This window comes from Falco naumanni, chromosome 9 (assembly GCF_017639655.2).
Source record: "Falco naumanni isolate bFalNau1 chromosome 9, bFalNau1.pat, whole genome shotgun sequence".
Taxonomy (NCBI): Eukaryota; Metazoa; Chordata; class Aves; order Falconiformes; family Falconidae; genus Falco; species Falco naumanni.
The window spans coordinates 40,343,471-40,355,813 of NC_054062.1; the positions used below are offsets into that span (position 1 = coordinate 40,343,471).

Here is a 12,343-nt window from a genome sequence, read left to right on the forward strand (position 1 = left end):
GGAAAATAGAGTCCAGATTGCTAATTTTTTTTTGGTTTTTGGTCCCCAGATCTAAACGTCCAGTGCCAGTTTCAACCACAGCACCCAGAATTGACACTCCCAGGACTGTAATTCCCCACCAGAAGGTATGTGACACACTTCTCCTCAGCCAGAGTTAATACCATTTTTATCTACTGCAGTGAAGGTAAATACCTACTACAGGGAATAGCTTTTGCCCACCCCAAATAAGTAAACACTGAATGAATGCTCAGGCAGCAAAACTGCCACAGTGCAATGTATTAGTGATCTGTTTTTTGCTGATTTCTGATCAGAACCAAAGCATCCAGCTATCCTCTTATATGATCTGGTCTAACCCATTCTGAACAGCTTTCATCTAGGCTGCAAGAGGCTACCAAAGCTTCTCAAAATATACATTTGCTTTTGTAGATTTTTGGGGAAAAAACATTAGACCATGCCTCAGTGTATCCAAATCCTGACTACAACTGAAAAGACACTCAATTGGAAAGAGGACGATAGGGCATTTGAAAGCTTGCATCATATTGCATTCTTGTCACATTATTCCAAAGAGATGAGAATAAAAAATAAAGAGGATAAGCCAATTCAATGAGTTGCAGCAAGTGGCAGAGGAAATGGATGGCTTGGTTTCTGTTGTCAAAGCTCATAATCTTCCATAAAATAAATGTTCCTATTAGAATAAACAGCATTCAATGACTGTACCTGGCAACTCTTCATCTGTATCTTTGGAGGCACAGAGGAGCAAGGATACCTTAAAGATGGTATATATCCCTAGGGTCAAGCACTGGGTAGGATATTGGTATTGCTGATAAATTTAATTAGATAAGTAGAGAGGAGGTAAAACCTCTATTGCGGCAACTTTATCCCTTCTGTGAGTGCCAGTTTTAGCCCCAGCATGTAGTATAAATAAGAAACACTGAAGGTCAAAATACACGGGGAATTAGGTGATGTTCTGCTGGTTTTGGCAGTTCTGAGTTCCACAGATCAATTTCAAGTATATTTTATAAACACCATGCTTTCCAAATTCAGAGCTCAGAAGGTAACAACATCCCTGTAACCACTGCAAATATGTTCAAAGTAACAGAAGAGAACATACTTTGGGGAATAATTTGATTCGATTTTATTTTGTCAAATTTTAAATGAACCTGCCTGACCACATATTAGTTGAGACAGAAATAATGTTATTTCACTCCAGATCTTGTAAAGGGATGATGAAATTAGGATTTTATCTTGCTGAGTTGTTTCTGCCTATATCATGATTTTATAAAAGTTATCTTGGAGAAAGTTACTGAAAGAGTCACTGAACAGTACTGTGAAATTCCTAGAACAAAAATGATGAATCATTCTTGTAGTTAGACTGCACCAGCAGAGTATTAGGGACAGGAAGGGGGAGAGAGTACTTGTTTTCCCTCATGAACTACACAGAATGCTGTTAGTTTTCAAGGCAGCAAGCAGACACATCTTTTCAGAATTATTCACCAACACAAGACTGACAACTATCTTTTTGGGGACCCTGTGCAGGTGTGACAAATTTGCCTTCCACCACAGGCACGTAAAAGCTTTTATACATCAGGTTTTCATGACTTTGTATTAGGTGCATTTTTTCCCTGGCAAGCATCATTTTTAGAATTACTGCCATAGGTATTTAAGGCTGCTTACCACACAAACCCTTTTTCTTCCTATGTACCCTATAGAAAAGGTAACTCCACACACTGTACACTGTAGGTTATTTTAAAGGTCCTAAAAGTTTAATTTGGCATTAAAGTTCTAAAGTGACTTTACATTTCCTATTTTAACCCTTCAGAGAGAGGTGAGGATCAAAGGACTCAGCCCTTTTTCAGGAGCATGTTGTCTCACACTTCAGAATTCTGTGTTTTGGTGCTTAGGAAGGGTTTATAAGAGCTGTTGGAGGCAGCCTGTTCTGAATGGGCTACAGGTGGTACTTGCAGCTGGAAAAGAGATTTACTGGGAGCTTTCTGAAGGAAAAGGGTGTCATCTAGGAGAAGGTATGGTGGGAAACAGGGTATCTAGCAGTATTCAGAAAGGTGTTCTTAGGTGTAGGGTCTTTGGCCCAGGGGGAAGAGGTAGCAGTAGAGTGCTAGAGTGGGGGCCCTGTGCAGGGCAAGAGGAGTGACGTTTGTGTCACCACTATACACTAGTAGACAACAGTAATTTTTAGCTGAAGAAAAATTCTTCTCTGAGCATGGTTTAGAAGGGAATGAAGGCATTGAACCACTGGAGAAGTCTGAAGGTCCGGGATAAAAAGTCTTTGCTGATACAAACAGTGGTATGGGGTTGTTGCAATAAGGTGTGTTACACTAAAAATACTTTAAAAATCAAGGTTTCTTTGCTTGTCCCTTTGTTATTTCCAGTTACAGTATCACTGTAGAAATGAAGAATTCCGTGACAAATAAGCATGAGCTGTCACCTCTGCATCACTACTTGACAGTGTTTAGACTCACGGTTCACATGAAATGAATTCAATTGCATTTCAAAAAAAAAAAAAAAAAAGCAACAAACTACATTTCAAGACAGTCACGGCGGTGTTGTCATCAAACATTGAGAGAAGTTTTTTCTCACCTTTCTCTGAGTCAAGGTTAAGGCATGGCAATGTTAGCTAAAAAAATCTGCATGTGCAAGTTCAATGCCTAGTTTAAACCATAAATCCTCTTGTGCGATATTGCTGACCTGATTGCAGCTTCCACTAATTTTCAAGCATGTATTTCTTCTTTGACTGCTATGGTCATGATTTTGTGTTTTAGAAAAATAAGGATACTTTCTTTTACAAAGATGTAAGGAAGATATAAAAACCCCAGAGTTCTTCACCATGATAGAAATTTTTCTAGATTCCACAAGTAACATGAATTCTCTCCTTACTTTCTTGAGCTGATCAACATTATGGATGGTACAGGTTCTGCAACCATGAGTATGGCATCAGCTGGGCTGTAGGGCCATTACTAGAAATACAAGTTTGACTGATTTGCAGATTCACTATTCCCTTATCTGACATCTCAATCTTGAACTTGAAACAATTTTTACTTAGTTTAGTCAAATCTTTTTTATTTAGTCAAAAGATTTAGTCAAGTCTTTTGCACGGGTGTGGTATAGCTGGAAGAATGGGCATAACTCATGCTGAAAGCATTCAAATAAGAGTAGTATGAGTCCAAGGGCTTGAAACTAATCCATCATCAGTCAAGGAGTTCTTGCAGCTTTTTGAGAAGGAAAATACAGGTGAAGATTCAGCCTGGTGCAGTTCAAAATGTTCAAGCTGAAGCTTTAAGGCTAAGCATAGCTTTAACATTTGTTCCTCTGCATAAAGGTATTAAGACAGCCTCTTTAATTTTAATGCTATGACCATGTGTTGTCCCATTTATGAAACAGTATTGAACACACTTATTTCAGAGTCCCAGTGAGGATCTCATAATGCTTATGATTTGTTTCCTGCCAAATTTGGGAACCTATGTGGCTAAAAGAAAACAGGTGAAGAGATGATTGACTTTTAATTAAAGCATAGGATGAAAGAGCTGCCTGAACCAAAAGCTATTTGTTGGATGTCTTTGAGCAGAGTAATTTAATGCCATGGTGCCTCCTTTTTCTTCTTTCTATAAAAAAGTTTAAAGCAACAACTGTTTCATGGTCACGTTGGGAGGTCAAATTCATTAGTATAGCATTAAAATTGTTCTCCCAGAAGTGCAAAAGGTGAATGAAGATTGTATGGTTATAGCAATAGATGAATAGAACATGGGCTGCCAAAGGAAGAGGGCCTGAAAAACCGGTGGTTTGTCTTCCGATGTAAATTTGTTTCTCACTTCTCTGATACACAAGAAGGAATATTTGCCTTTCATAGAAATTGAATATTTATAAAGGAAATAATAATTTTTCAGAATGGAAACTGAGCTGATGCATAGCTTCCTTCTATTCCTAAATGTTTGAGGCTCCTCTACATCTGTCAGTTTTAAGCTTATTCACTGACATTATTACACTGGGAAAGTAAAACGCAGTTTCCCCCTAGTAGTAAGGGCTTGCTGCAGGATCACAGCCTGCTCTCGAGGCAAGGAGCCCTTTGGTCGGTGTCAGAGCCTCCTCTTCTGGTCGGCTGCAGGGTAGCATCAGACTTGCATAGCTCGAGATGTTGTGCTTGCTTTTTTCCAGCCAGAGGCTGAAACAGAATGGGATGACCGAGAGATGGGAAACAGGGGAACGTTTGTTGCTGTTGGCTGCATTTCAAGTGATGTAATGCTAAAAGCCGTGCTGCTGCTCTGTATTAGAAATTTGACCTTCACATTCAGAAATGGTTTCAGAAATGCTGCATTGATCTGGTTTTGCCACTGAACTGGAGGAAAAAAAATTCTAAAATACCCTACTGGGAATAAATGGAATGAGACATTCTTTGTCAATCACAAAAGGAAAGCACTAAATAAGCTGATTACTGGGCAGTAATTCTTTAGAAGCTTCCTCTTTCATCCCTTTCCCCCTGAACGCAGGGAAAACAACTACCTTAAAACTACCATGAATATTATTTTAAAATGGAGAACGCTAACCTGGCACTGCTGGGTCCCTAGGAATTCTATCATTGAGTTACCAGCATGCTGGTATTCCAGGTGGAAGTTGTTTGAGGACTGAAAGCAAAACTCCATTCATGTCATAAAGGTGAACAAAATCATTAACCATAATTTTTTATGGAGGTTCTATAATTTTCCATTTGCCTACTATTAGCATCCAGTAACACCAAAACTATGAAAATGCTTTAGGATTAAGGAAATAACCAGGCATTTCTCTCATTAGCAGTCGAAACTGATACTTTATAATCAGATCTCCTTGTATGTCCTTTTATTACGGGCTTAAGAAAGAAAACCCACAGTTAACTTAGATAAAAGCCACAGTTTTCAGGGTAACAAACAAATGTAACTCTGGCATATCCTTTTTATTCTCTACTACTTCTGAAGTCTTTTTAAAATACTTGGTTTGTCCCTCTCTGCTAGCATGTAAAACTCATTTGCACAAGTGGTGACTTAATTTATGAATGTAGCCTTGTGCATTTGTGCCTCTTTTACATCGCATTTTTAGAGAGAATCCCTGTTTTCTGTTTGTTTAATGATACTTGAAAGCTTCAGTAGGCCACTTAAAGGTTAGTTGTTCGCTGTGTCAGGGTATAATGACTGAAGTATGTAATTCTAATATACTTATTTAAAAAGGCATAGTCTGAAAAACGCTTTTAGGATTATCTATTTCTATGGCCTCAGGCAGCTATTAATGCCAGCTAAAATCTCTTCCTGTTTATTACTAAGAAAAATAGTCTCCGTTCATTTTATCGGCCTTACATTTTTTGCTTCAAAACATATTCAATGTATTTAACATTATAATTAATTATATCCTTAGACCTTTGGGGGGGGAGGCGCGGGGAGCATAGCAATTAATTTTAATTAATCAGGCCATATTGTCTTGTTTTTTTCAAATGTAATCTCCCCAAGCTTAAATATGCAATATAAAAAAATCCAAGAGGAGAATATAAAATATTTAATTTTCTAGTGAACCTTAGTATCAGAATTGGTAAATGACATTAATGATAACCAATACTAGCAAAAGTAGAAAATCAAAAGGCCAAATTATTGTCAGGCCAGTGTTTCATACAAGACTGTGGGGGAGATGTGTGTAAGGTGTTAAAGACAGAGACTGAAGCAGCGCCAGCCCGAAGGAGGCAAAATCTCACTTGCAGGCTGCCACCTGCTCTTGTACAGGCTTTCCCTGGCAGCAGATGGTGGGCTCCATCCCTTCTTCAGGGTAATGTCCCCTGCCTGTCCCTGTCCCCCGGAGCCGGACTGCAGCATGCTGCCAGCATTACTGGTGGGCCTCTTAACTGTGAGCCTCACCACCTCTGGGTACTAGTTATGGCTGCAGCATATCTAGGTCCAGAGGGAGAGGCTGAAGTGATCCTTCTCCTGTAGCAAAATCAATGTAACCCAAGTTTGGTTGGAGCCAGGAGATTCCCAAATAACATACAAATTGATATCATGGCTCCAGGGAAATCTGTAAATTGCCAAGCATTCAAATAGTTTGTGGGGTACCTCAGCTATACCTTTTTTTTTTTTTTTTTATCCGAAGTACGTAACTACAAACAAAAGTGAAGAATAAAACAGCTTTCGGAACTATATCATTCATTATTTTAAAACATGCGCTAATGAGTTCCAGCACTTGGGATGCTAGGTTCAAAAGGTAAACATTAAAAAGATGCTAATCAATATTAGAATCTTGCTATTCATGTTGAGGTCACTGAGCCTTTAGAAGCTAAAGAGTAAGAAAACTGAGAGTAAAGGTATAAAATGACCCCCCTGAGAGTGGTTTTTATTCCTCTTTCATAAAATTGTCCATACTGCGTGTAGGCAGACTTCCAAAAAGCATAATAGGGCTGTGGTCACTGCAGCTGCCAGCAGCTGGAAGGAAGTGAGGCAGTTTAACCCTAAAGGTGCTCTGTGCTTCCCAGGAAGCTCTGGATGGTTTTGCATCAGAATAAGCTTGAAGCAGTGATGGGGTGTTTTAGGCAACATAAGCATGAGTTTTACGTGAAACTTCCGCAGAACCCACGTGACAACTTATTTCCTGCACTGTGTTGCTGAAAAAGCAGTATTTTTCTTTTTTGATATTACCTTTTATTTTGGTTTCACTAAGCTGCATTAATAGCAAATCTTTTATGACATTGAAGCATATACTACAGTTTTCCAGGATGGGCTTTGGTGGAATGTTCCTAATTTGAGCACCAGCACAGACTTCTATGGGTATGGGGTAGGAGAAATTCCTGTGACTTTGACTAAGACAATACATCCTGCTGTCCTCGTTAGGAATATTACCTGGGACATGGCTGTAGGATCATACGCTCCTCATCTACATACTCATGCACACATTCCTTCAGGTGGAAATTATGCAGAAATGATCAGGATAGAAGCATCCTACCCGCTGAGCAGTACCTGTTCTCAAGTCCTGTTGGTCTATCTGCTAACTGTGCTGCATGGCCTAATTAGCATGAGCCAGAGCCTCTAAAAGCAATGCAATGTGTGGCCTTCAATAACTTGAAGTGTACTCGTGGAAAATAGAATGGTGTGGTTTAGAATCATTATGTTTTTATAATAAGGGCATTGACTTTTATGTTATGACTTATATTATCTCAAATGATTCTGACCTCAAGACATTTTTTTAACTATTTCTTAATTATCCTAGAAATTATTAGTGTTGTCTTTATATAAACTTATTGCTATGAAGTTGACTAGTAGCAAATGCTTTCTTAATGTTAAGCTTCTTTACTTGTCAATTCCAACTAAAACCCAGTAAAAAAAAAATAATGCCTGAGTATGCTCTGCTTTCCTTATCTTACAACAATGTGTTTCTGTGTTGAAAATCTTCCCTGAAAGGTTGGATGCTTTGGCCCCAACCTATTTATTGCAAGTTTATCAATATGTTTAGAAAGCAGTAATTGCAGATATGTTATTTTTGCATGTGTTCTATGATTGCTCTTTTCTTTTTTTCTTTTCTTGGCCTGCATGTTTGCTACTACAGGAACCTGCTTGGGAAATCAATGGCAACAGAACAACCTTCAGTCCTCTAACTAACACGGCGACTGGGCCTATGGGTAGTATTTTAGCAACAAACGGAACGTTTTCAGGCTACCTCAACAAGCAAGAGATCAGCTTTTCAAATAGCTCTTCCTACTCAAAGACTACCACAGTTAGATCTTCCATGTCCTCTCAGTCTGTGACTTCTGACTTTTCACCTGAAAAGAGTAACCTAGGTTCCAAACTAAGCCCTGTATTGACTGATGGCAGTAGTCCCATACACCAGCTGAGCCCTGCAAGGCAGTATAACAACCCTATTGGCCTTTACTCAGCAGAGACTCTAAGGGAAATGGCTGAGATGCATAAATTAAGTCTCAACCGAAGGGCTTCGGAAGGTGGACTTCCTAGAGGGTAGGTAACGTGGTAAAATATTTAATAGTTCAATAAGTAATGGATTTGCTGAAAAAATGAATGTAATAGTACCTACCCGATTGTGCATTTGTCTAGTAATCATGATTAAGGTCTCAAACAATCATTAAATTTTCCAGTAACCCCCAAAACACATACACAGTACCACTGCAGAATAACTCTCCGTCTTTGGGATCTGAATTGCAATATGGATTGGCAATAGCCACCAGAGCACGAGCAGGAACATTAAGACTGAAGTAACTGTGAACATCTCGGGGTTCTGGCATTTAGCGATTTAAACTAACGCACTCAGTCTCACAGAGCCGAGTATCACTGTCAGCCGTTAAAGAAGCTGTTATAAAACAGATCTGGTATCTGGTACCTTCCTAAAGAGAAATTGCTTTGACCAGCAAGTCTGACATGCTAGTCTAGTGGAGTATCCCGCTATAATTCCTGCCTTAATGTGTTAGCTTTCCTATGTAAAGTGAGTCAGGATCGCAGTATTTTGAATCCTCTGGTTTGAACATTGTCTGTCTCACTTCCGTTAGCTGTGCTCTTGGCTTGTATGTCACAAGGAATGATATCCAAATACTGCCCAGGGAGTCTGATCCCATGCTGTCAAGGTTTTCAGTGTTACTGTATTGCAGATGAACTGTTTTATTAGTCAGTTTGTGAAGTGAGGAGCTTGGGCTACAATACATGAGAAAAAGCAACGAGAAACAGGTTTTCCTAATTTTTATGCCTTCATGTACTAATTTGCAAACAAATCTCTAGTTTGTTTATTTGTGTTTGTTTAAATTGAAGATAAATTTCTTATTATGATTAAACATGGGGGGAAGGTGTACTTTTGACACTAGGGACTGGCTGTATGAAACCAGAAAATTCCAGCCATCCAGTCAAGGTCTGATAGCAAACGCATATTTTCAAGTACTTTATATCCCACTGCAGAAGCTCTTTGTAAGAGTAAAACCAAGGGGGTTTAAGTTGTAGCAAATTAAGGATATTTTATCCTTATAAAAGAGCATTTATACATATTCTAGATGATTCAAGCGGTTTTAGACGATTCATTGTAACTCTCTTGAGCACCCAACAATCCTAATTAACTTATCTGAAAAAATCCTATCCTTCCTTCTCATATGGATAATTAAGAAAGGCAATTAGTGTTTTGAAGAAAGTAATTTCAGTTAGTAAGCAAGATCAGCAAAATAAACCTCAGAATGCTTCTCTCTTAATTTACAGTTTTCTTGAGGAGAACTAATCCTTGTCTTATTTCAATATGCAAAGTTTCCCGGGAGTGTATCTCGTTATCTTTCTCCCACTGTCTTTACAACCCTCCTGAACATCTGCAGGGGTAAAGGGGGAAGGGGCTCTGTTTCGGATGGCTCAGCATTCTGACTGTTTCTTTGTTTTCAAAACTACAACACGGCTGCACCCCTCACTCACCAAAGTCAATGTGAACCATTCTGTTGATTCCAGAGGGCACTGCGATAGGACTATGTAATATGACAAGTGATTATTGGGCTGCAGAGAAGCTGTACCTGCAGAAAACACTTCTTCACTGTCTTCACTCTGCTGCTTTTCTGTTTTATGTCTCCTTTACATGTACACATGTTAGTGCACGCCTGTGGCAGTGCACTGAATTACAAAGCAGGGTTCTGCCTTTGAACAACCATCTGAGATTTATTTTTTTTTTTCAGTTTGAACAAAATTTTAGGGAGCTGCTGTCTATCTGCCTGTAATATCTGTAGCACTGATCAACAAGTATATTTATGAGAAATCCTCTAAATGTTCTGTTAAAAAAAAATCAGCCTTTATCCTGCAGCCCAGGAACATTCTGAAAAGATGAAAGAGCCCAGAGCTACTAAGTATATGTGTCTCTTCAGGTTATTCCTCTGAGATGCAGAAAATTGTACATCTCTGTTTACACGCAGAAAAAATTTTGAGTTCAATAACCCTGTCATTCCCACTCCCACTGGAGTGTTACCCATGAAGTGAGAGGCATCTTTCCTGATGCCCTGTGGAGCGTAACGTGGAACCTGTAACCGCCTTGGGGCTTGGTGTCATCCATGATAGTCTTGATCTCATTGTGGATATATGTGAAAGCGGGTAGAAGGAAAGCCCTGTAAGGTCTGCAAAATCAGCTCAGGACTTTGGCAGGGATGTTCTTATCATATAGTACAGCATGAGATTCTGTGTAAAGATTATGAAATTATGGTGCTTCAAAACTGTGAATTTATTATGCATTCATGGACATGCACTTAGCAGTATGGTAAAAAGCTATAAGATTCAAGTTTGGGGGTTGATCTTAAGGTATATTTCATATTTCCATTTGGCGTCCTGTTCACCAAATCATTTAAACTTAATTGTGTGAATTCCTGCTGGAGGTTTAGCTAAACCCTTTGGAAAATGCTATCAGAAAGCTGAAATTGTTTTTGAGATTATTTCCTTGATCTGTGGAGAATAACAAAGCATCTGTTTTTCTGATACACTTTTACATTAAAGCTTCATCACTCTGGCCCAGGGTGAAAAATAGAGGTGGCCCGTTAAGAGTGCAGCACTTGATGTGCTGAAAGCTCTGGAAAGGGGAGTATGAATAAATACGAAGAGTGAGTCATAGCTTGTAACGTGGTTCTTTTTCATTCCAGTGTAAGTTATTTTTCACACTTTAGGTTAAGGGCAGTAAATACCTGTCCCACAAGTACGTGCCAGGTGGCTTGGGTTACTAGCTTCTTAGTGTGACCTCTCTGAGTAGCAAGTTGGGTGTTTCATACATGTCCGTATTTAGAATCAAACTAAAATAATGTGTGGCTCTGAACTGGAGAGGTTTTTCTCATCTCATGCTAAGCATAAGGAGAAGTAAGGCTTTATTCTTTTTGAAGGAAGCTGTAGTAGCTTCTTCACATCAAAAATCTTTAGAGACATGGCTGTTGAGCTGTTCTTGGTGTGTGCATGTAATGATTTTTATCTTTGAACATACTTTTATATGCAAACAAGTGTTTCCTCTAATTAAGGTGTATTTTAGGGATGGTAGTTCTGCCTTTGAAATATTATTTTATGTATAAGGCAGAGGCCTGGATTAGAAGATTAAAGCAGGCATCAGAGTCCACTTCAGAAAATGATACTATTATACTATGTTTCATTGTAAATGAGTACCCAGCTGTCCTGCACATACCTAAAACAGATATAGCATCACTGATGTGCTTACAGCCCAGTGTACTGGTTCCTGTAACAGACTGGTATATTTGGCTTAATGTAGGGTTTATACAGTTAAAAGAATATTCTTGAATCTAAAAGTCTGAAGAACAGTAATTGCAGAAGGTGATCTGTGATTGCTTTTTCCATGGAAATGCAGAAGCGCAAAGCCTTTACTGCAGCTTTGGCTCATTACAGTGTTTTAGGTCATGAAAAAGGCAGCTGCATGAGCCAATGCAAAAGAACTGTGTGTAAAAAGAGGCAGTAATAGCAAAGGTTCTGCAAGGCAGAAGCAGAGGCAGACAAATCCACTTTGAATGTCGCTCTAACAGTATAACATTGCTGTCCAGTATTTTGTATCAACCCCAGGTCCAGAAACGTTACAGCAACAAGTTGGAAGGTTCAGCACCCAGTTCTGTCAACAGCATTCTGTGCAGCTAAAGAAGAAGGAATGTTTGTTAACTGATCCTGGACTCTCTTCCTCTTTATTTTGCAAAATGTGATGAATTACTTCACCCAAGAACATAAGAGCAAAATCCAGTATTCTAAGCTTTGAAAAAACTAAGTTAAAATAAATGTCATAGCCTATTAATGCTATAGGTGCAACCAGCAGAAAGAGTTACTAGCAAATAATATAATATTACAGTCTGAGCACACTATCTGTTCATCATTCCCAGCTTTGGCCCGCATCATACAAAACTCATCATAGGCCTTATGTTTCTTTGGAATTACTGTGCAAGTCTCCGTCACTTCTTGTTTATGCAGCGAAGCAGGATGTAGCATGAACATTTTTTCACACAGTTTTTTCATACTGTGTACATACCAGATGGAATAAAATATCCTGATACAGATATCCAAAAAAACCACATAATGCATGCACTTAATTCATTTCGTATGGAATAAATTAGAAATGACTATTCTGAAGTTAATTGGCTACACCGCTGTTGGCATAACATAGGTACAGTCAATTTAGGCCAATACTTTGTTAAGTACAAAGGCATTTTCCTTAGCTTTAGATGTAAAACATCTACCAATATATTCTTTGGCTGTTCTCCAGCATGTAAAAGACCAAAAAATCAATCTTGCAATACCAGCTTTGAGGGTGGCCCGAGGAGAACAGACTTCATCCCTGAATATTTAGTATCCGAGTGAAGAATATAATCTCTACTACTCATTTGCTATTT

At 38.8% G+C, this 12,343-nt stretch overlaps 1 protein-coding gene across 13 annotated transcripts in view; it reads left to right on the forward strand.

Moving 5' to 3' along the window:
• LDB3 (LIM domain binding 3) overlaps positions 1–12,343 on the forward strand; it is a 127,303-nt gene that overhangs the window by 54,863 nt on the left and 60,097 nt on the right. For 10 of the 13 annotated variants that reach the window (XM_040607175.1, XM_040607169.1, XM_040607178.1 and 7 more), the window contains exons 4-5: positions 50–125; positions 7,564–7,970. In XM_040607175.1, the coding sequence (XP_040463109.1) occupies positions 50–125; positions 7,564–7,970 (483 nt within the window). The remainder of the gene's footprint in view (positions 1–49; positions 126–7,563; positions 7,971–12,343) is intronic. The other 3 variants (XM_040607182.1, XM_040607179.1, XM_040607181.1) reach the window with 1 other exon arrangement.